Genomic DNA, 25,326 nt, shown 5'->3' on the forward strand with positions numbered 1-25,326 from the left:
AACAAGAAAAAAGAGAAATTTATATTAGTGCATACATATGGAATCTAGGAAAACGGTGTTGATGAATGAATGTACTTGCAGAGCAGGAATAGAGACTCAGACATAGAGAATGGACTTGTGTTCATAGTGGGGGAAGGAGAGGGTGGGCCAGTTGAGACAGCAGCCCTGGAACATATACACTGCGGCTTCTCAGGTAGCAATGAAACAAGTACATTACCATGTGTAAAATAAATAGCTAGCTGGAAGATGCTATATAGCACAGGGAGTTCAGCTTGGTACTCTGTGATGACCTAATAGGGTGGGATGGGGTTTCAGTAAGAGGGATACTCAAAAGGGAAGGGAATGTTGGTATACATATTCATGTTGGTGTACGGCAGAAGCTAACATAGCATTGTAAAGCATTATCCTTCAATTTAAAAAAATGAAAAGAAGAAGAAGAGAGGAAGATACATAGCTACCACTCTGTGAATATTTTTTCATCTTCTTTTTGAAGATCCCTGCCTTCCATCCCAGCACCGTCCTACAGCAGAGCTGATTTTCAGTGTCATGTGTGTTTACATACATACCTTCAGCTCGACCGAGGCCACGAGGATGGCAAAGGTGGACAGATGGCTGCAACTGCATACAGTTTGAGTTCCGTTGTAAAAGATCACATGGCACCCTTCATTAGACCAGACCAGCTCATCCCAGTAGACACAAAGAGACTTTTTGCTTTCCCCTATCATCTGGAAAGAAAATTGCTGGTTCATGAGACACTATCATTTAAAATCTGAAGCTTCCCACATATACATGCACACACATGCAACGAAATACTATTCAACCATAAAAAAGAAAGACATAATGCCATTTGCAACAACACAGATAGGCCTAAAGGATATTATGCTTAGTAAAATGTCAGGCAGATAAAGACAAATACTCTATATTATCTCCTATATGTGGAATCTAAAAAATAAAACAAATGAGTGGAACATAAAAAACAGAAACAAACTCACAGACATAGAAAACAAACTTGTGCTTATCAAGGGTGGGGAGAGACAAATTAGGACTATGGGATTAACAGATACAAACTACTATCTATTAAAAAGATAAGCAACAATGATTTACTATATAGCACAGGAAACTCCACCCACTATTTTGTAATAACCTTTAATGGAACATAATCTGCAAAAATACTGGATTACCATATTGTATGCATGCATGCGTGCTTAGTCATGTCTGACCAGAATCCTCTGTCCATGGAATTTTCCAGGCAAGTATACTGGAGTGAATTACCATTTCCTCCTCCTGGGCGTCTTCCCAAGCCAGGGATCAAACCCATATCTCCTTCCTTTCCTGCAGTTGCAGGCGGATTCTTACCATTGAACCACCTGGGAAGCCCACTATATTGTATACTTGAAACCAATATGACATTCTAAATCAGTTCAGTTCAGTCACTCAGTCATGTCTGACTCTGTGACCCCATGGACTGCAGCACGCCGGGCCTCCCTGTCCATCACCAACTCCTGGAGTTTACTCAAACTCATGTCTATTGAGTCAGCGATGCCATCCAACTTTTGTCCTCTTCTCCTCCTGCCTTCAATCTTTTCCAGCATCGGGGTCTTTTCTAAGGATTCGGATCTTCACATCAGGTGGCCAGAGTATTGGAGTTTCAACTTCAGCATCAGTCCTTCCAATGAATATTCAGGACTGATTTCCTTTAGGATTGACTGGATTGATCTTCTTGCAGTCCAAGGGACTTGCAAGTCTTCTCCAACACCACAGTTCAAAAGCATTAATTCTTCAGTGCTCAGCTTTCTTTATAGTCCAGCTCTCACATCCATACATGACTACCACCATAGCTTTGACTAGACAGACTTTTGTTGGCAAAGTAATGTCTCTGCTTTTTAATATGCTGTCTAGGTTGCTCATAACTTTCCTTCCAAGGAGCAAGTGTCGTTTAATTTCATGGCTGCTGTCACCATCTGCCATGATTTAGGAGCCCCCCAAAATAAAGTCTGTCACTGTTTCCATTTTTTCCCCATTTATTTGCCATGAAGTGATGGGACCAGATGCCATGATCTTAGTTTTCTGAATGTTGAGCTTTAAGCCAACTTTTTCACTGTCCTCTTTCACTTTCTTCAGGAGGCTCTTTAGTTCTTTGTTTTCTGCCATAAGGGTGGCATCATCTGCATATTCTGAGGTTATTGATATTTCTCCCAACAATCTTGATATCAGTTTGTGCTTCATCCAGCCCAGTGTTTCTCATGATGTACTCTGCATATAAGTTAAATAAGCAGGGTGACAATATATAGCCTTGAAGTACTCCTTTCCATATTTGGAACCAGTCCGTTGTTCCATGTCCAGTTCTAACTGTTGCTTCTTAACCTGCATACAAATTTCTCAGGAGGCAGGTAAGGTGGTCTGGTATTCCCATCTCTTTAAGAATTTCCCACAGTTTATTGTGATCCACACAGTCAAAGGCTTTGGCATAGTCATTAAAACTGAAGTAGATGTTTTTCTGGAACTCTGCTTTTTCGATGATTCAACAGATGTTGGCAATTTGATCTCTGGTTCCTCTGCCTTTTCTAAATCTAGCTTGAGCATATGGAGGTTCACGATTCACAAACTGTTGCAGCCTGGCTTGGAGAATTTTGAGCATTACTTTGCCAGGTGTGAGATGAATGCAATTGTGCAGTAGTTTGAGCATTCTTTGGCATTGCCTTTCTTTGGGATTGCAATGAAAACTGACCTTTTCCAGTCCTGTGGCCACTGATGAGTTCTCCAAATTTGCTGGCATATTGCGTGCAGCACGTTCACAGCATCATCTTTTAGGATTTGAAATAGCTCAGCTGGAATTCCATCACCTCCACTAGCTTTGTTCGTAGTGTTGCTTCCTAAGGCCCACTTGACTTCACATTCCAGGATGTCTGGCTCAAGGTGAGTGATCACACCATGTTGATTATCTGGGTAGTGAAGATCTTTTTTGTATAGTTCTTCTGTGTATTCTGGCCACCTCTTCTTAATATCTTCTGCTTCTGTTAGGTCCATACCATTTCTTTCTTTTATTGTGCCCATCTTTGCATGAAATGTTCCATGTACCCTTGGTATCTATAATTTTCTTGACGAGATCTCTAGACTTTCCCATTCTATTGTTTTCCCCTATTTCTTTGCATTGATCACTAAGGAAGGTTTCCTTATCTCTTCTTGCTATTCTTTGGAACTCTGCATTCATATGGGTATATCTTTCCTTTTCTCCTTTGCCTTTCACTTCTCTTCTTTTCACAGTTATTTGTAAGGACTCCTCAGACAACCATTTTGCCTTACTGTATTTCTTTTTCTTGGGGATGGTCTTGATCACTGCCTCCTGTACAATGTCATGAACCTGTGTCCATAGTTCTTCAGGCACTCTGTCTATCAGATCTAATCCCTTAAATCTATTTCTCACTTCCACTGTACAATTGTAAGGGATTTGATTTAGGTCATACCTGAATGGTCTAGTGGTTTTCCCTACTTTCTTCAATTTATGTCTGAATTTGGCAATAAGGAGTTCATGATCTGAGCCACAGTCAGCTCCCAGTTTGTTTTTGCTGACTGTATAGAGCTTCTCCATCTTTGGCTGCAAACAAAAAAATTCTTGTCTGGAGAATCCCATGGAAAGAGGAGCCCGGTGGGTTATAGTCATAAAAGTCAGACACGACTGAGCACACAGCACACACTACGTAAAACATGATGAATTTGGACATATGCAAGCACCTGTGATGCCATCACCACCATCAAAGTAACAAAACATACCCAACACTTCCTGAAGTTTCCTGTGTCCCTTTGTTTTGGCTTTTTATTTGTTTTTGTGGTGAGAACACTGAGAGATCTATACTCAACAAATTTTGCAGTGCAAGATACCATATTCAATATAGGCTTTTTATATAAAGTATCTTCTACTTAGAACTGGAAGACCAGATAATGTATTTTCAAATTCTTCTTCAATTAATTAGAGGCTCAAGTTTCAATTTTTGGGTCAGAAATGAAATCCTTCCACATGTTAAAAAAAAAAAGACCCTTTACGTGACTTCAAAATTTGTTTATTTACTTTTGGCTGTGCTGAGTCGTCATTTTGGTCAGGCTTTTCTCTAGTTTCAGAGAGCAGGGCCTGCTCTCAAGTTGCAGTGTGTGGGCTTCTCACTGTGATGGCTGGCTTCTCTTGTTGCTGAGCATGGGCTCTAGGGTGCGTGGGCTTCAGTAGTTGTGACACGTGGGCTCAGTAGTTGCAGCCCGAGGGCTCTAGAGCTCAGACTTAGTAGTTGTGACACATGGGCTTAGTTGCCCTGAGACATTTGGGATCTTCCTGGACCAGGGATCGAACCTGTGTGTGCTGCTTGGCAGGTGGATTCTTCACCATTGAGCTACCAGGGAAGATCTCATCTGACTTTTAATTTTCTAAGTTGAGTCTTTTATTTTTTCCAGCTTTATTGAGGAATACTTGACAAATACAACTGTACATACTTAAAGGATGTGACTTGATGTTCACTTCAAGAGACCTTACTGTGAACATCTTGGGCTTCCCAGGTGGCTCAGTGCTAAAGAATCTGCCTGCCAGTGCAGGAGACACAGGTTCGATCCCTGGGTCGGGAGGATCCCCTGGAGGAGAAAATGCCAACCCACTCCAGTATTCTTACCTGGAAAATCCCATGGACAGAGGAACCTGGCAGGCTACAGTCTATGGGATTACAAAGAGTTGTCTTTATCTGTTCATTTCCCAACAGTATATAAGGCTACAGTTTTTATCACTTCTTAGTCTGTTGAGGGAGTAATTCCCATCATATAATTTTTGGAGTAGCTATTAACCCAGCACTGGGTTGAATTTCCAATCTCCACTGGCAATTTCTGATAAACCAGCTTGGGGAGAAAGAAATGACTACAAAAGCCATACTTTTTCACTACTGGGTTTACAGGTGTGATTGGTAGAAATCTCGAGGTGCTCAAACAAGTGGATACTTTGCCCACCTGTATATGGTGAAACGTGAAGTTCACGGGCTTGGCCAGGGAACAGTTCTTCTTGCATCCTGTGGTACCACTTATCACTTTGGAATTCAGTTGGAAGTGATCCAGCTTTTGCTCAAGAGTTAGGTTTTCCTTAGACACAAAGGAGCCATCTAAGATGGACCCTAAAGACTTGTAAGAGATAAAGACCACAGCACCTGAAAGGAAGCAAGGATACGATCAACCTGAGGAGGAGATGGGGGAATGTGTAGCCAAAGTTAAGAATTTATCTGGCACGTCTCTAAGAAGTCAAATACGGAATGTAGAATCCTAAATCCTACTTTGTTAGATCACACATCCTTGAAAAAGAGATGGGGGATATTTCAAAGCCTTTCCCCTTGCAGGATGATAAGGCTATGTCTGGATTCTAGAAAAGATACTCTCTGTGTCCCTTGCAGCAGTTTACAATAGTCAAGATATGGAAGCAACCTAAGTGTCCCCCATATATGAATGGATAAAGATGTGGTATATATACACAATGGAATATTCAGTTCAGTTCAGTTCAGTCGCTCGGTTGTGTCTGACTCTTTGCGAACCCATGAACCGCAGCACGCCAGGCCTCCCTGTCCATTACCAACTCCCGGAGTTGACTCAAACTCATGTCCATAGAGTCAGTGATGCCATCCAACCATCTCATCCTCTGTGGTCCCCTTCTCCTCCTGCCCCCAATCCCTCCCAGCATCAGGGTCCTTTCCAATGAGCCAGCTCTTCGCACGAGGTGGCCAAAGTATTGGAGTTTCAGCTTCAGCATCGATCCTTCCAATGAACACCCAGGACTGATCTCCTTTAGGATGGACTGGTTGGATCTCCTTGCTGTCCAAGGGGTTCTCAACACCACAGTTCAAAAGCATCAATTCTTTAGCGCCCAGCTTTCTTTATAGTCCAGCCCTCACATCCATACATGACTACTGGAAAAACCATAGCCTTGACTAGATGGACCCACAAAAAAGAATGAAGTCTTGCCATTTGCTGCAACAGGGATGGACCTGAAGGGTATGATGTTATGTTGAGTGAAATGAGTCAGACAGAGAAAGACAAATCCCCCATGATTTCACATCTATGCAGAATCTAAAATGCACAAGACAAAAGAGAAACAGACCCATGGACACAGAGGACAAAGTGGTGGTTTCCAGAGAAGAGAGTATGCAGGGGGCATGGGGGGATGACGGTTGATTGGGATTAAGAGGTACCAACTTTCAGCTGCAAAATATATGTCACAAAAATGTAATTACAGACAGAGAATATAGTCAGTAATATTGCAACAGTTTTGCACAGTGAGTTGATCATCATAATGTATAAAAGTATCAAATCAGCCTGTTGTACAGCTGAAATTAGTATAGTATTGTGTATTAATTATTAATATAATTCAATAAAAAGTAAAAGTGAATTTCCCCTCCCCCCAATTCTCGAGACGTTGAGATAATCTAGGTAATTTCTGTTACCTCCAGTTCCTCCTCCAGTGACAACAGTGCAATCGATGTCCATTGATGCCTCTTCAGTCTGTAATTTAACTGTCTCATTTTCTGTTTTGCAGCTGTTCTTGATAGTCAGAGCTTTAATAACTAAAAACAAAAAATCTGTGTGAATATTGGAAATCTTTATAAACACTTATTTTAAAATGTAATCTCCTTGTCCATCTCATTTAAAAAAATGACAAGGACTTCCCTGGTGGCCCAGTGTTTAAGACTTCATGCTCCCAGTGCAAGGTGCATGGATTCAATCCCTGGTCAGGGAACTAAGATTCCACATGCAGCATGGTGTGGCAAAAAAATAAATAAAAATTAAATTAAAAAAAATGACAACTGTAGGAGTGTCTGACACTTTGTGACCCCATGGACTATACACTCTATGGAATTCTTCATGTAAGAATGCTGGAGTGGGTAGACTTTCCCTGGAGTGGGTAGAAATTTCTGTAGGAATTTCCCTATAGGATCTTCCCAACCCAGGGATTGAACTCAGGTCTCCCACATTACAAGTGGATTCTTTACCAGCTGAGCCACAAGGGAAGCCCAAGAATACTGGAGTGGGAAGCCTATCCCTTCTCCAGAGGATCTTCCCGACCCAGGAATCGAACCAGGGTCTCCTGCATTACAGGTGGATTCTTTACCAACTGAGCTATCAGGGAAGCCCTTGACAATTGTAGGAGCTTCAAATGAAAACTGGAGCTTGGGTGATGGAGTTGAAGTGGACACACAGAAGCTGTTGGCTTTATTTGGGCACCCAGTCTCTTATTGGAGGGAACAGATTCAATACGGTAGAGTTGAGTGAGGCTGGCATGAGATTGTCTCATCTCTTCTAATCATGAGACTGATATCTTTTCTTTTGACCACACTATCATTCAAGAGGAAGTCTCAATTAAAGAGTTTAAGAGGTCATTATCTACTAATCATACACTTTTCCACTTAGTTTGATACATGCTGAAGAATCACAAGGCACATAAATCAGTTACTATTGATACTATGGGCTTCCCAGGTGGCTCAGTGGTAAAGAATTCGCCTGCCAATGCAGGAGATGCCAGAGATGCGAGTTCAATCTCTGGGTCAGGAAGATCCCTTGGTGAGGAAATGGCAACCCATCTAGTATTCTTGCCTGGGAAATCCCATGGATAGAGGAGCCTAGCAGGCTACCGTCCATGGGGTCTCAAAACAGTTGGACACGACTTACTGACTAAACAATAACAACAAATAAAGTAGATAACTAGTGAGAATCTCCTGTCGAGCGCATGGAGCTCTGCTCAGTGCTCTGTGGTGACTAAATGGGAAGGAAATACGAAAAAAGAGGATGTGTAGCTGATTCATCCTGCTGTATGGTAGAAACTAACACAGCACTGTGAAGCACCATACCCCAATAAAAATTAATTAAAAAAAGAATTGCAAGGCATCTTATTCCTTCCCTCCATCTCTCCATACTCGCTCTTCTCTCTCTTTTGTTTTGAACAAGCCAAATATTTTAATCACCTAGGCCAAATATTTTAATCACCTACACATTAATCAACTTTAGCACCAACCTTTCTCTTTCTCTCAAACTCTGCATCAAACTTGGCAGCAAATTCACACTTTTTGCTGAAAAGACACCAATCTTGGTGTGAATCGGACTGGGGACACTGACTTCATCTAGACCACCAGTAGATCTCTCCTGGCTCATCCCAATCACATAACTGCATTCACTGTTCCTCCAGAGCAGCCAGTCAGATCCTTTCAAAATGTGAATCAGATAGTGTCTCCCTGAATAAAAGCTACTGTTGTTACAATTCCCAGGAAGACCCTGTCTGATCTTGCCTTACATCAGTTCCTTGACCAGTCACTTCCAGACAAGTGTGCAAGTACCTCCAGCACACCAGGAATGCTCACCCCAAGCCCTCTGCCCAGGATCATTCTCTGTGAAATATGCATGTAGCTCACTCCTTCTTTTCCTTTAAGTCTCCTTACAAATCTCACCTCCTCTCCAAGCCTACTCCAATCAGTCTAATTAGCATCATAAACTGCTTCCCTGGCATTTGCTATCTCCATCCCCACATCTCTAAGACAGAAGAATGTGATTACATCAAAAGTGGAAACATCTTCACCCAAAAGTCCTTTCAAGAAACCACAGATTGGCAGAAGATATTTAGAAACATAAAATGAGGTCCATCATATTTAAAGAGCTCCTAAAATTCAATAAGATAAAACAAAAAATATAATGGACAAAGAACAACTGGATAAGGGCAAATGAACAAAGAATATAGATCAGAATAGTTACAGAAATGAAATCCAATGGCAAGCATAAAATAAAGACCTCTAGACTGTGTGGATCACAATAAACTGTGGAAAATTCTGAAAGAGATGGGAATACCAGACCACCTGACCTGCCTCTTGAGAAACCTGTATGCAGGTCAGGAAGCAACAGTTAGAACTGGACATGGAACAACAAACTGGTTCCAAATAGGAAAGGGAGTACATCAAGGCTGTATATTGTCACCCTGCTTATTTAACTTATATGCAGAGTACATCATGAGAAATGCTGGGCTGGAAGAAGCACAAGCTGGAATCAAGATTGCCGGGAGAAATATCAATAACCTCAGATATGCAGATGACACCACCCTTATGGCAGAAAGTGAAGAGGTACTAAAGAGCCCCTTGATGAAAGTGAAAGAGGAGAGTGAAAAAGTTGGCTTAAAGCTCAACATTCAGAAAACTAAGATCATGGCATCTGGTCCCATCACTTCATGGGAAATGGATGGGGAGACAGGGGAAACAGTCTCAGACTTCATTTTTTTGGGCTCCAAAATCACTGCAGATGGTGATTGCAGCCATGAAATTAAATGACACTTACTCCTTGGAAGGAAAGTTATGACCAACCTAGACAGCATATTAAAAAGCAGAGACATTACTTTGCCAACAAAGGTCTGTCTAGTCAAGGCTATGGTTTTTCCAGTGGTCATGTATGGATGTGAGAGTTGGACTGTGAAGAAAGCTGAGCACTGAAGAATTAATGCTTTTGAACTGTGGTGTTGGAGAAGACTCTTGAGAGTCCCTTGGACTGCAAGGAGATCCAACAAGTCTATCCTAAAGGAGATCAGTCCTGGGTGTTCAATGGATGGACTGATGCTGAAGCTGAAACTCCAACACTTTGGCCACCTCATGCGAAGAGTTGACTCATTGGAAAAGCCCCTGATGCTGGGAGGGATTGGGGGCAGGAGGAGAAGGGGACGACAGAGGTTGAGATGACTGCATGGCATCACCGACTCTATGGACTTGAGTTTGAGTGAACTCCGGGAGTTGGTGATGGACAGGGAGGCCTGGTGTGCTGCCATTCATGGGGTTGCAAAGAGTGGGACACGACTGAGCGACTGAACTGAACTGAACTGAGTCCATTAGTAATCAGTGAAATGCACATAAAACTATAACAAGAAACCATTGCTTACTCATAATGTCATCAGGGGAAAAAAAGTCTGAAAACTTAAGGATATTGGGGGTGGGGGGACTATATTTCAATAAAATAATTTTTTCCAAAAAAGTGGAATCTTATCCTCTAATTGATGATAGCACCACAGTTTTTTCTGTCCATATATTCAGTCATTCATTTAATGATTAGTAAATACTTTGAAGTACCAGACACTTTACTAGGTGCTTGTTTATGCCCCCAACTCTTATTGATTATAAGACTAAAGACTGCTTTATCCTTCACTGTATCCTTAATAAAGATTTGTACATAACTCTAGAGTGACTCTTGGATTGAAAGTGACAGTACACACAGCCATAAAAGATTCACTTTGAAAATAGGTTCGACTTGAATGATGAATGGATGGTCCAGTCAAATGAACTTTCAAGCCTCATCCAATGCAAACTTAGGGTTCTGAAGAGAAATAAGATATTTCATGTCAAATACATACACAGATTTTGCCAGTGTAAAGAAAGAGAAGGCTGTTTTCTGCCAATGGAATTATAGCTCAACCAACATTTCCTGAACCCAAATTAAGTTCAAAAGTCTTCCTGAGTATCCAACGACCACAGCTCACCCATAAATTGTGACTCTCTCCTCAGCGTTCCTCCTGTGGGTCGATTGAGAGCAGCTTTATAGGCTTCCAACTGCATACTGTGAAGATAACGTGTCGCTAAACGGGCAATTTCTTCCTTGCGTTTCTGAGATGACTCGCTGATGTTGTTGATCAAGTCGTCAAAAGAATTGGCTATTTTCTGCCATACAAATAGGGGGTGTGCAGATATAGAGAACAGATATGTGGTTGCCAAGGGGGAGAGGGGTAGGAGAGAGATGGGCTGGGAGTTTGGGATTAGCAGATGCAAACTATAATACAAAGGATGGATAAAAACAAGGTCCTACTGTATAGCACAGGGAAGTACATTCACTATCCTGTGATAAACCATAACGGAAAAAAATAAATTTACAAATTGTGAGTGCGCTTACAAAATAGACTCACAGATTTCTAAAACAAACTAATGATGACCAAGGGGGAAACACAGGATGCAGGGAGGGGCAAATTAGGGCACTGGGATTAACATAGTGAGTAAAGTTGCTCAGTCGTGTCCGACTCTGCAACCCCATGGACCGTAGCCTACCAGGCTTCTCAGTCCATGGAATTTTCCAGGCAAGAGTACTGGAGTGGGTTGCCATTTCCTTCTCTATACACAGGGTAAAAAACATGGCCTACTGTTTAGCACAGGGAACTATACTCAACATTCTACAATATCTATATGGGAAAAGAAGCTGTAAAAGAATGAATATATACATATATAACTGAACGTCTTTGCAGCACATATGAAACTAGCACAACACTGTCAATCAACTATACATCAATAACATTTTTAAAAAAGAATAAAATACCTAGGAATAAACAAAAATACTGTGATATGCCACTAAATTTTTTTTTAAAAGAATGAAGTATTGAGGAATAAACAAAAAATAATGGATGTGAAAATGACTATTGTCTAGTAGGAAATCATAAAAGGAAACTAAGACTACAGATTCTATTTTCCAGACCTTTCTTGAAACTTCCACAACTATGAACTTTCTCTGGGATTATTCCCATTGTTCAATAGCAGAAGAAGGGAACAGCTTGTAGGGAAAAGACGCGAATGTTTAAACAAAGCTGGAAGAAACTCAGACTTTACACTGTCACTTCATTCCATTGTGAAGTAATTGATTATTTTTAATTCACTGGTCCTAGATTTTGCATCACCTTCTACCTGGTTTCCTGGGTTGAGACGATCCCCTGAAGGAGGAAATGGCAACCCACTCCAGTGTTCCTGCCTAGAAATTCCCATGGACAGAGGAGCCTGGTGGGCTATAGTCCATGGGGTTGCCAAGAGTCGGACACGACTGAACGACTGACAATGTGCCCATGCCACCTGGTTTCACCTTTGATTTTCTTCTTAATTTCCCTGCATTTGTGCTTTCTCTTACAGCTCCTTACTGTACCCCTACAGAAATGATCAATTGTCATCTAATATGGGAAAATGCTTATTTTCAGAAAAGTAGGAAGGGAGAGACCTCTGTAGCCTGTAGAATTAAGGTAAAAATCTATTGTGGGGTTTGCATTCCTCCTGTGAGGTGGAGACCCAGAAAGGAAAAAGAGCTTGTCCCACCTAACTTATAATTAATTCCTTCAGGCATATTGGAAGAAGAAAAAGATGGAGAATTATCTACTATGAGAAAACATTCACAGAAACTGGGAATGATCTCGAACCTGTAGCATAAGTGTGACATTGCCATCTTTTGGTACTCCTTCTGTCACCATGGTAACAGAGCTCATCCTTTTGTCATTTGGGTCCTTGGTGGTATCCTAAAGGTAAGAATAGAAACATATAATTAGCTTTCATTCAGTTAAAAGCATCCAGAGGTTGTTATTAAGTTCTCAGAAACTTTATTAAAACAATTGGTCCTGGCAGAGAAATACTCTGACATATCTGTGAATGCAAGACTGTAAAATTAAACACACTTGTTGGAGTTTAACACACACACACACAATGTAAATAAAGTTCAATACATTGTTTTGGGACTAGTGGGTATCCATTTGAAAAGAGTGACTTAGCTCAACACCCACTTCATTATCCTCAAAAATAATTTCTAGAGAACCAAAGTGTTAAAAGTGCCTAAATATAATAAAATCTAAACTCTCAAGCAAACCCCTTTTTTCCCATTGACAAAATCAAAATAAATTAAAATTGGAGGAGATGCAATTCAAATATATTAACTTTAGGGGATGGAGACATAATAACCAAGAACTATTCATAATAGTCAAAATATTAAAATTTATTTCTGTTTTTATATATTTTATATAAAATATTTGTATTCCTATATAACATGTTATTTATACATAACCTTTGTATATAACATATAATAGTGTAGATAGGTTCTTCCACTCTTTTAGTAAAAACAATCTTCATAGCATATTTACCTTTATTCTTGACTGATTAGAGACAGTCTATTTTCCAAAAGTGTACTTTGACCTAAATGGTCTAGAAGTCAGGGTTTTTAATTCCTATAAGGTCTATATGACATTGGACAACTTTGACCAAACTACAAATAACTTTTAACCAAACAAAGGATTGGATTTTGAAAATTCATCTTACGGGCATACATACTGGTTTCCTAATTGTCTTAATGTAACATATATTTGTTTTGTAGGTTACCTTTAAAAGATTTATTTCTAATAACACACAGTACTTGCAGCAATGAAATTATATCAGTCATAATAATGATTAAATTGAGGGGGTAGGGGTGCCTCTTTTTAAAAAAATAATTTGGTCATGCCATTTGGCCAGGGATCTTAGTTCCCTGACCAGCGATGGACCCCATGCCCCCTACATTAGAAGCATGAAATCTTAACTGCTGGACCTCCAGGGAAGTCCCAGGGTGCTTCTTTTTTTATAATTAATTCTGTACAAAGCTAGTGTTGACTGAGAACGCTTCATGGCTGCCATATCTTCCCCCAAACAATACTTTGTTGCTCAAAATGAAAGCAATTGATAAAGCATAAGATATGGAAGAAATAAGAGAGGATCTAAAAATATTAATATCAAGAAACAGTTTTTTATCCCCAGAGACCATTATGTGTGTATGTGCTGGTGGAGTTGGAGTGGGTTGATTTGAACCCTTGTTTTATATTTTATATTTAAGCATATTCCCTCTAGAGAGTATTTTGTTTGTAATTATTGTTTATTTCCACATACTGGTGGTAGGCACCAAACAGATTTACGAAGATGGGAACATACCTGTTGTTTATAGTCTTCCGAAAATGTAACTTGGGTTGGGGTAGGGGAACTAGCGTTGATTCCTAGAAATAGAATGAGAGTTCAAAAAAAAAGAAAAGAAATGTTTGTTCACAGTCTGAAGTTGGAGAAATTTCCCTTCCAACCTTCCTCCCAGCTTTCTTTCCAAATGGGATTTCTGCTGCTCAGTCATACCTGCGCGTTGTCATGCCTGCTGGCCAACTGAAGTATGTGAGTATGTGTGTTAGTCACTCACTAGTGTCCAAGTCTGTGTGACCCCATGGGCTGTAGCCTGCCAGGCTCCTCTGTCCCTAGAACCCCCCAGGCAAGAATATTGGAGTGGGTTGCCATTCCCTTCTCCAGGGCATCTTCCCAACCCAGGGATCGAACCTGGGTTTCCGGCATTGCAGACAGATTCTTTACCATCTGAGTCGCCAGGGAAGCCCAAAACTGAAGTATAGTTTATTTATAATATTGTATTAGTTTCAGGTGTATAATATAGTGAGTCTATATTTTTATAGATTATGTCTCCTTTAAAGTTATCACAAAGTAATGGGTATATTTCCCTGTGCTGGGCATTATATCCTTGTTGCTTGTTTATTTTATACACACTTGTTTGTGCCTCTTAATTCTATACCCCTATCTTGCCACTCCCCCTTTCTTCTCCCCACTGGTAGCCACTAGTTTGTTCTCTATATCGGTGAATCTGTTTCTGTTTTGTTATATACATCTGTTTGTTTTATTTCTTAGGGTCCACATGTAAGTAATATCGTACAGCATTTGTCTTTCTTTGTCTGATTTATTTCACTAAGTATAATACTCTCTAGTCCGTATTGTTGCAAATGTCAGAATTTCATTCTTTTTGTTGCTGAGTAGTATTTCATTGCTTGTATATATCTATATCTATCTGTCTGTCTCTTTATATATCTCACATCTTCTTTATCCATTCGTCTGTCAATGGACACTTAGGTTGCTTCTGTAGCTTGGCTATTGTAAATACTGTTGCTATGAACATTTGGGTGAATGTATCTTTTCAAATTAATGTCTTTGCTTTCTTCAGATATATATCCAGGAATGGAATTGCTGGATCATATGGTAGCTCTGGTTTTAGGTTTTTGAGGAACCTCCATACTGTTTTCCATAGTGGCTGCACCAATTTCCATTCCCACATCGTCTCCAGCATTTGTTGTTTGCAGACTTTTCCATGATAGCCATTCTGACATGTGTGAGGTGATATTTCATTGTGCTTTTGATTTGCATTTCTCTGATGATCAGCAGTGTTGAGCATCTTTTCATGTGCCTGTTGGCCAGCTGTATGTCTTTGAAAACATGTCTATACAGGTCTTCTGTCCATTTTTAATCAATTTTTAAAACTTTTTGATGTTGTATGTGCTGTTAGTATATTTTGGATATTAACCCCTTATCCATCATATAATTTGTAAATATTTTCTCTGATTCAGCAGGTTGTCCTTTAAAACTTTTTTTTTATTTTGTGTTGGAGTGTAGTTGATTAACAATATTGTGTTGGTTTCAGGTGTAGAGCAAATTGGTTCAGTTATACATGCGCATGCGTGCTCAGCCATACCTGACTCTTTTGTGACTCCATGGACTGTAGCCTCCCAGGCTCCTCTGTCCATAGAGTTTTCCAGCCAAGAATACTGGAGTTGGTTGCAGTTTCCTTCTCCAAGTTATACATGTATAGGCAGCTATTCTTTTGAAAAAGATTTTGTCTTTGTGTTTTTTAATTGAATTGCTCTATCTTTGGATTTTTTTCAATAGAAGTAAGGATGACAAGTTAAAATACCAATAAATTAACCGCCGCTAGGGAGAGCCTTTGTGGTTACTTTAACAGAAGTTGTGCATTTGGAAGGCATCTCTGCTCAGTGGTCAAGAACCCGTCTGCCAGTTCAGGAGATACAGGAGACACGGGTTTGATCACTGGGTCCGGAAGATCTCCTGGAGGAAGCAGCCATGGCAACTGCCTCCAGTATTCTTGCCGGCAGAAGCCCATGGTCAGAGGAGCCTGGTGGGCTACAGTCCATTGGGTCACAAAGAGTCCAACACGACTGAGAGACTGAGCAGACACACATACATGTTATGCACACACAAACACACATAAACAGCTATAGCAAATGACAGTGTTTAGATACTGAGGAGTTTAAAGGTTATTAGCATATTGAAGTCAGATCCACACTGATTCATTGTTTTTCCTCATTTGTTTTGGTCAAATCTTTCTTTTAGAAAGTTTTCACCTGAAGGTGTCAGAGAATCTGCTTACCTATGCAAGTTCCTCTGGAGCCAGTAAATTGAGCTCTCCCATCAGGAGTCTCAAACCCAGGATTGCAGACACATAAGTAGCTTCCCGGGATGTTCTGACATGTGGCTGTCAGTGGGCACGTTGTGGTGTCCAGGCATTCATTCTTATCTGTGGCAGGAAAAGGATGAAAAGTGAATCAGTCAGTGACAGGGCTCCATGGGGTCACTCAGGGCTCCATGAGTTCACTTCTTCATCCCATGCCTGTGCATGTCCACCACACACAGGTCACAACATCAGTCAGCATCAGAGCAGTGGACAGTCTGTGTATTTCAAGGCACTCACCTTGAGTGAACTGAACAACAGCAATAAATACTTCAATAAAACACTTTTTAACTAAAAAATTAAAAAAGAGATTTAATACATATTTGGGCTTCCTTAGTGGCTCAGACGTGGGAGACCTGGGTTCAAGGATCAGGAAGATCCCCTGGAGAAGGAAATTACAGTATTCTTGCCTGGGAAATCCCATGGACAGAGGAGACTGGTGGGTTACAACCTCCTACAGTCCATGGGGTTGCAGAGTCAGACATGAATGAGCAACTAACATTAACTAACATATATGCTTATTTATTTAAAAAAAAGTAGAAGGAACAGGAAGTGATGAACAGAGATTTTTAAAGTACTCTAGAAAACATGTGTCGGAGGAAGTGACAAAGTATAAGAGAATATGAAAACACCATACAAGAAAATTCCCCCCGCTCCAAAAAGCCCCCAAAAACAGAGAGGTAAGATTTAGAAAGAGAATGGAACTCATTGGGCTTCCCAGGTGATGCTAGTGGTGCTAGTGGAAAAGGATCGGCCTACCAGTGCAGAAGACACAGAGATGTGGGTTTGATCCCTGGGTCAGGAAGATCCCCTGGAGGAGGAAAATGGCAATCCACTACAATATTCTTGCCTGGAAAGTTTCATGGACAAGAGGAGCCTGGTGGGCGATAGTCCATGGGGTCAGGGTATGATTGAGTGACTGAGCACACATCGAACTCATCTGTGTAGAAAACAATGGAAGAACGGACGGCTTTATGACGAGTCCATATTTTCTGTGTCTTGATCACAGGTGGTAATCTTATATTCAAAGTCTACAAACAATATATGCTGGAGAGGGTGTGGAGAGAAGGGAACCCTCATACACTGTTGGTGGGAATATAAATTCATATAGCCATTATGGAGAATAGTATGGAAATTCCTCAAAAACTAACAATAGAATTGCCATATAATCCGGCAGTCCCACTCCTGAGAAAATTTCTCTCTACCTAAAAAATAAATACATAAACAACTCTTTTTATATGAGTTGATTTCTTCATGTGAAAAACTCAGGAGCAATATCTGAAAACTCACTAGTGTGTTTCAGGAGTTGAGTTCTTTTAAAGCATTTTCTAAAAACTACATTCTAAACCTCTGAAATAACATGTTAGAATATACAATGAAAACTAATTCCCATGCACAAATCTTTAAGTTATTTTTTTTGCTATAAATACAAATGTAAGTGATAAAAGAGTTTTTTGAAACCCTAAAATGCAAAATGGTAGGAATAGAATTTTGTGTGAACTATATATTTTTAATGTATTAGGAAACATTCTCCCTGGAAGGAAGGCTATGACAAACCTAGACATTGTATCAAAAAGCAGAAACACCACTTTGCTGAGAAAGGTCAAAACTATGGTTTTTCCAGTAGTCAAGTACGGATGTAGAGTTGGACCACAAAAAGGCTGAGTGCTGAAGAATTGATGCCTTCAAATTGTGGTGTTGGCGAAGACTCTTGAGAGTCCCATGGACAACAAGGAGATCAAACCAGTCAATCCTAAAGGAAATCAACCCTGACTATTCATTGAAAGGACTGATGCTGAAGCTGAAACTCCAATCCTTTGGGCAGAGCTGACTCATGGGAAAAGACCCTGATGCTGGGGAAAACTGAAGGCAAAAGGAGAAGAGGGGCGCAGAGGATGAGATGGTTAGAGAGCATCACCAACTCAATGGACATGAGTCTGAGCAAACTCTAGGAGAGAGTGAAGGACAGGGAAGCCTGGCATGCTTCAGCCCATGGGGTTGCAAAGGGTCAGACACCACTGAGTGACTGAAAAACAACATTTCCAAATGAGAAAAAATTAGTATGCTACATGTGCCTGCCAACCCCTTATTAATATGGACTTAAGAATATTCCAGATTGAGGACAAACCCCTTTTATACATCCCTGGCTCGCATCCTTCTTACTTAGTGCTGCGCTGTGCTTAGTCGTTCAGTCATGTCTGACTCTTTTTGACCTCATGGACTGTAGCCCGCCCAGCTCCTCCATCCATGGGGATTCTCCAGGCAAGAATACTGGAGTGAGTTGTCATGCCTCCCTCCAGGGGATCTTCCCTACCCAGGGATCGAACCCAGGTCTGCCACACTGCAGGCTTATTCTTTACCAGCTGAGCCACCGGGGAAGCCCAAGAATACTGGAGTGGGTAGCCTGTCCCTTCTCCAGAGGAACTTCCCGACCCAGGAATTGAACTGGGGTCTCCTGCATTGCATGCAGATTCTTTACCCGCTGAGCTACCAGGGAAGACCCTTTTATTTAGTATTTAGATCCCAAAACTATGCAATCTAAACAAAAAAGACCCTTGAGCTACAGAATTTAACGGCTCTTTATGATATTCAACAAAAAATGCTTTCCATGCCTAACACACAGGTCTCTACTATCAAAGCCATTGACTTGATCAGTTATTCTCCAAATTTAGGTCCAATATCTCAATATGAGGGATAAATAGACCTACTTTTTTCTAGAATGTTCTTACCTAAATAACACTCACCTTTGCACGTCACTCCGGGACCATGAAAACGTATCATCCCGTTGCTTGATTCATATCCAGATTTACAGATGCAGAAGTAGGTTTCCATAGTGTCAGTGCAGGTGGCTTTCGAAGGGCAGGCCTGGGTATCCAGGCATTCATTCACATCTGTGACTAAGGATCCATAAAGGTCAAATGAGTGAGTTCAGGCCATGTTGCCATCCTGCCATGCAGACATCTGGTCTGCCATGGAGTGCTTCCTAGGTTCCTGGCATTTGGTTTATCATTGTCTTACCCACCAGTTAATGAGTGCACTCTAGGTCCTGGTTCCATAGAATTATATTTTTATGGGGGACAAGGGAACAAATTATCCCATATGGAAAGGATTGCAAATAGATGTAATATAAGAAGCCAGATTGAGGGCAAGAGGAGAAGGGAGTGACAGAGAAGGGGGTGACATAGGATGAAATGGTTGGATGGCATCACCGACTCAAAGGACATGAGTTTGAGCAAACTCAGGGAGTTAGTGAATGACAGGGAAGGGAAGCCTGCCGTGTTGCAGTCCATGGGGTCGCAAAGAGTCGGACACGACTTAGCGACTGAACAACCACAACAGCAAGAAGCCAGAGGTGGGATGAACTGAGAAAGTAGCATTGAAACGTATATGTTACCATATGTAAAATTAGAATGCCAGTGAAAAATTTACTGTTTGATGCAGGGAGCTCAAATCTGGTGCTCTGTGACAGCCTAGAGGGGTGGGATGGGATGGGAGGTGGGAGGGAGGGAGGGGACATATGTACACCCATGAGTGTGAGCAAGCTCCGGGAGTTGGTGATGGACAGGGAAACCTGGTGTGTTGCAGTCCGTGGGGTCACAAACAGTTGGACACTGAGCAACTGAACTGAACTGATAGCTGATTCATGTTGATGTATGGCAGAAACTAACACAATACCATAAGCCAATTATCCTCTAATTAAAAATAAATAAATTAAAAAAAAAAGCCAGAGGCTAAGAGGGAGTCAGGAAGAGAAATTCTGTTGGATGACCAGGGCAAGTGTGGCTGAGATGACTTAGTACAGAGTATGGGGGTAAGTATGAGAAAATCTAGCAGAAGGTGGGCTTTATTTTCTTTTCTGGCCCTGCCACATGGCATGTGGGATCTTAGTTCCCCAACCAGGGAACGAACCTGGGTCCTTTGGGTTGGAGGCATGGAGTCTTAACCACTGGACAGCCAAGGAAGTCTCTAGCAGAAGGGTTTCTTGAGCAGTGGGGCAAGTCATGAGATGGAGACCATCTTGGTGTGGAAGGCTAGACAGGAGTGAACAGGGAGACAGACTGATCATCCCTGAGTTCAGAATGTAATTTCAAGGGCTCTCTTGTTGACTCAGTGGTAAAGAATCCGCCTGCCAGTGTGGGAGACGTAGGTTTGATCCCTGGTCCAGGAAGATTGCACATACCTCGGAGCAACTGAGCCCGTTTGCCATATGTGTTGCAACTGCTGAAGTCTGAGAGCCCTAGAGCCTGCACTCCACAAGAGAAGGCGCAGCGGTGAGAAGCCCCCACTTGTTGCAACTAGAGAAAAGCCTGTGCAGCAGTGAAGACCCAGGACATCCAAAAATTAAATAAATAAATAATAAAAATGTAATCTTCTATGGTTAACGTCTCGGGGCAATCTCCTACTAAATATGAATAAGGTAATACTTCCTTACTATTCTTTTTAATGGCCACAAGGCACAGTGTATGGGATCTTAGTTCTGAGAACAGGGATTGAACCTGTGCTCCGTGCAGAGGAAGTGGGGAGTCCTAACACTTTATCCATGGAGGTGCTGTACTATTTTACCCTCGAGTAACAATCTATGTGCTGGAGAAGACCCTTGAGAGTCCCTTGGACAGCAAGGAGATCAAATCAGTTAATCCTAAAGAAAGAATATTCATTGGAAGGACTGATGCTGAAGCTGAAGCTCCAGTCCTTTGGCCACCTGATGCCAAGAGCCGACTCACTGGAAAGACCCTGATGCTGGGAAAGATTGAGGGCAGGGGGAGAAGGGGGCAACAGACGATGAGATGGTTGGATGGCACCACTGACTCAATGGACATGAGTTTGAGCGAACTCTGGGAGACAGTGAAGGACAGGAAGCCTGACGTGCTGCAGTCTGTGAGGTCACAAAGAGTCAGACATGACTGAGCGGCTGAATACCAACAACAATCTTTGAGACTTCTGGTTGTTACACATCCCTGCCAACATTTGGTACTGTCTGCTTCTTAAATTTTAGCCATCCTGGCAGGTTAATAGCAATTTTCTCATTGTGATTTATTGCATTTATTTTTTGGCCACACCTCAAGGTGTGTGGGATCTTAGATTCCTGACCAGGGATTGAACCTGTAACCCCTTCAGTGGAAGCATAGAGTTTTAACCATTGAACCAAGAGGCAAATCTCATTGTGATGTTTAACTTGCACTTCTCCAGGCTGGATTGCTTGTTTTGCTTTCATTTTATCATTTGCAGGATGAAGAAAATAATTCTACATATTTGGTCATCCTATGACCCAGTGATTCCTCTTAGAGGAATTTCCAGAAGAAAATCTCCTCCCAAAATGAAAACATACATCCACAGAAAGACTTGGACAAGAATGTTCACAGAAGCCCTATTCATCATAGTCAACCATCGGAGAATCAGGTGTCCACCAATAGGATAATGGACCAATAAATTGTGGTATATTAACAAAACGAAATGCTATGTCAGATTGACACGAAGAGATATTCAGGATATACTAGGTGAAATAAAAGCATACTGTAAAACACTATAAACTGTGACCATATTTGGTAAAATAATATATATGAAATCACACCTATATTTATTAAATCTCAGTCTATATCTGTATCTCTTTATGTGTGTAAATACATATTCATATTTATGTACATACTATTTAACATACACAGGCTGTCTACACAAAGAACCCACAAAAGTTATATGGAAATAATAGAAGATGATGACTCTTTCTCCTGTGGCTCTTATGTCTTGAGGGCTTTCATGGTGGCTCAGTGGTAAAGAATCTGCCTGCCATGCAGGGGACCTAGGTGTCTGTGTGTGTATATATATATATATTCATCATATATGCATCATACATATATATATATGTACGTAAAAGTGCATATATATAAGTACCATAATAAAAAGAGATAAAATAATAATAATAAAAAGAGATGTTTTCTTTTTATTATTTCTATACAATTGTTCTCCTGATTTTTGTGGATTCTTTGTGTAAATAGCCTCAGTTAAACAGTAAGAATAAGACAATAAACCTATTTCTTTTTACCATCTGAACCACCAGGGAAGTCCCAAGCTATTTCTTTTCAAGTGTCATAAGTTTAGTGTGGTAGGAAAAACTGTGAAGTCTGGAATTACTTGGAGAGTTACATGAATTTGAGCAAATGCTTACCATTTCCATATTTCTCTTTTTAAGTCTGAGAGCAAAACTTGTTCTGCTTATCCTCACACTATTTTGTAAAGAAACATCTATGCGGACTCCCCTGGCGGTCCAGTGGTTAAGATTCCATCTCCCAGTGCAGGAGCTGTGGGTTCAATACCTGGTCAGGGAACTCAGGTCCCACATGCCTCGGGGTGAGGTCCAAAAAAAAAAAAAAAAAACAAAAAACCAACAAAATAGAAACATGTGTAGAAACACAGGCTACACAAACTATTCCAGATTCATTCTGCCCATCACCCACATACCTTTAAATGATGAGTTAGGAATATTCAGGAAGAAAATTAAGCAGGGAAGTCCTGGGAGAGAAAACAAAAGGGGAGTTTAATTTTTTAAATACTCCAGTAGCCTGAATCTATTGAGGCTGCCTTTGCTTTTTTCCCCCCAAATAGCTCTTGTATACTTAGTTTCCCCAAACACATTGGGCACACCCAACATAATTTTGGCCGGCTAATGGTCACTGAGAGTTAAAAGTTTATGTTGATCAGGGTAAACAAATGTTCCCAGATCCATGAAAATATTTTTGAGACTTCAGGGGAAAAAATGGATAAAACAGGGAAAAACTTAGAAAGCTGAATAATATTGATGAATAAATGTTCACTTGAATGCCTTTTTGCAGGTATATAGATAGAATTATATGACTCCATCACTTCTTGAATTTGATATTCATTAGCAGTCTATTCTATTTGAAAATAATACATAAGTTAGGTTTTCTCACTCGACAAGTGTTTCATAAAAGTCATAGGAGTTGGGGAATTCTCTGGCAGTTCGGTGGTTAGGATTCCACGCTTGCACCGCCAAGCGGCTGAGTTCGAACCCTGATCCAGAAACTAAGATCCTGCAAGCTGCCCACTGCGGCCAAAAACATCAAAAAAATCATAAGGCTTGGACAATTAAATGAGTTTATCCTGGGCAATAATTCTAGAAATCCTCTTGGTATTTTTAGCAAAAAAAAAAAAAACAAACCCATAAAACAAAACCAAACCCACATAGCATGGAATGAGGAACAATTTTAATATGTTTTATATAATACAGGTTGGGGCTTCCAAAATTGGGAGTGGGAAGCAAATGTGATCTCTCCGGAACAGACGAAGGATCCTTATCAATTTTCAGTTCCTGTCATGGGACCTTCAGATCGCAAGAGAAACCTTGCAGTGTTAACGAGCCCTTTGCAGGTTCTGTCCCACCCATATGTGACCACCAGGGGGCGCCGTCCACACGCAGCTCAGCTGTCTGTTCTGAGCCAATAAACACCAACAAGGTGAGACCCCAGCGGAAATTCTGACCCGCTAAGCAAGTGGATCCGGAAGAATCCAACTCAGTTTCAGGAAGAAAAATGAGCACGGGACAGCTTTCCATGTCAAAAGTCTGGCCCGGACACGAAAGAATCCATTCTTACATGAGATTCATGTTTTGCAAGCATTTCCCAGTTGGCTCAGGGGTAAAGAATCCGCCTGCCAATGCAGGAGCCGCAGGAGACGAGATGGCAAAGATCTCCTGCAGAAGGAAACGGCAGCCCGCTCCAGTACTCGTGCCTGAAAAAGCCGGTGGGCTGCAGCTCGCCAGGCTCCTCTCTCCATGGAGTCGCTAAGAGTAGGACTCGACGGAGCACAGTACAACCACCACCCCCAGAAGCTCGGTTTGATCCCATCCTTGTACGACGGAATATAAGAGGTTGCAAGCTCTGAAGAGCCCCATTGCCTGATGAAACCATGCTGAAGGTGCCCCATCTTAATTCCTCCAGGTATTTCCATAGGAGGCATACCTCAGCCATGGTCTAAAAGAGCAAACCAGGTGGATGGCCCCTGCCCAAGCCACAACGCTGAGAACAAGATAGAGATATGAGAGTTGAAGCGTCCTTGCTATTTCTACTTAAAGAGAATGAAATATTTAAAATTTTTTTATTATTTATTTTAAAATTTATTTTTAATTGGAGGATAATTGCTTTTTTTTGGATAATTGCTTTTTTTAAAAAATAAAATACTTTTTTAAATGGAAGGATAATTGCTTTACAGAATTTTGTTTTCTGTCAAACCTCAACATGAATCAGTCATAGGTATACATATATCCCCTCCCTTCTGAAGCCCCCTCCCAATCCTGCCCCTGTAGGTTGATACAGAGCCCCTGTTCGAGTTTCCTGAGCCAGACAGCAAATTCCTGCTGACGATCTACTTTACCTATGGTAATGTAAGTTTCCATGTTACTGTTTCCATACATCTCACCCTCTCCTCCCCTCTCCCCATGTCCGTATGTCTGTTCTCTGTGTCTGTTTAGGATAATTGCTTTATGATGTTGGGTTGGCTTCTGCCATGCAACAACGCGAGTCAGCCGTAAGTATACACTTGTCACCTGTCTCTTGAACCTCACCCCCACTACCCCCCAGCCCAGTCTACCCCTCAAAGTTGTCACAGAGCGCTGGGTTGCACTCCCCGTCTTATATAGCAACTCCACACTAGCTATCTATTTTACACCTAGTAATGTGTATGTTTCAATGCTACTCTCTCAATTCATCACACCTCCTTCTTGCCCCCACCTCCCTCCGCTGTGGCCACAAATTCATTCTCTATGTGTGTGTCTCTATTCCTGCCCTGCAAATAGGTTCATCAGTACCTTTTTTTCTAGATTCCATATATATGCATTAATACACAATATTTGCTTTTGTTAGAAGAGAATAAAATATTTTAAAGACTTACCACTCCAAGGCAAAAAGAGACTTCGAGCCATCACGACAAAATGAAAGCAAAAATAGGAACTTACACTGTGTTTTATCTTTCTCTGGCGTTTCTCAGGGAGAACTGGGGGTTTTGTAACAGCGACTATGGGACGGTCTTCTAGTTTTGCAAAGTGCAAATGAAGAGAATAGCAATTTTTTAAAAAAAATACAGAAACAGAGACAGTTAACTGAAGCCTTCAACTTACTCTGAAATGCATTAAAAAAAAAATAAGATGAACTAATGAATGTGAATGTGTTAGTGGTTCAGCAATGTCCAACTGTTTGCGACCCCGTGCAGGGAGAGAGCAATGCAGACGTGAGG

General features: G+C 41.1%; 1 protein-coding gene across 2 annotated transcripts in view; it reads right to left on the minus strand.

Moving 5' to 3' along the window:
• The window catches only part of LOC133062035 (adhesion G protein-coupled receptor E3-like), a 41,213-nt gene extending 16,161 nt beyond the window's left edge, over positions 1-25,052 (minus strand). For both annotated transcript variants that reach the window (XM_061150535.1, XM_061150534.1), the window contains exons 1-10: positions 24,985-25,052; positions 22,540-22,590; positions 18,828-18,980; positions 16,003-16,149; positions 13,728-13,789; positions 12,200-12,295; positions 10,514-10,691; positions 6,459-6,578; positions 4,981-5,174; positions 567-725 (exon numbers count right to left, since the gene is read on the minus strand). In XM_061150535.1, coding sequence (XP_061006518.1) covers positions 567-725; positions 4,981-5,174; positions 6,459-6,578; positions 10,514-10,691; positions 12,200-12,295; positions 13,728-13,789; positions 16,003-16,149; positions 18,828-18,980; positions 22,540-22,590; positions 24,985-25,015 — 1,191 coding nt within the window. In that variant the 5' untranslated portion in view covers positions 25,016-25,052. The remainder of the gene's footprint in view (positions 1-566; positions 726-4,980; positions 5,175-6,458; positions 6,579-10,513; positions 10,692-12,199; positions 12,296-13,727; positions 13,790-16,002; positions 16,150-18,827; positions 18,981-22,539; positions 22,591-24,984) is intronic.
• Positions 25,053-25,326: the final 274 nt, after the last annotated feature.

Source organism: Dama dama, chromosome 9 (genome assembly GCF_033118175.1).
Source record: "Dama dama isolate Ldn47 chromosome 9, ASM3311817v1, whole genome shotgun sequence".
Lineage (NCBI taxonomy): Eukaryota > Metazoa > Chordata > Mammalia > Artiodactyla > Cervidae > Dama > Dama dama.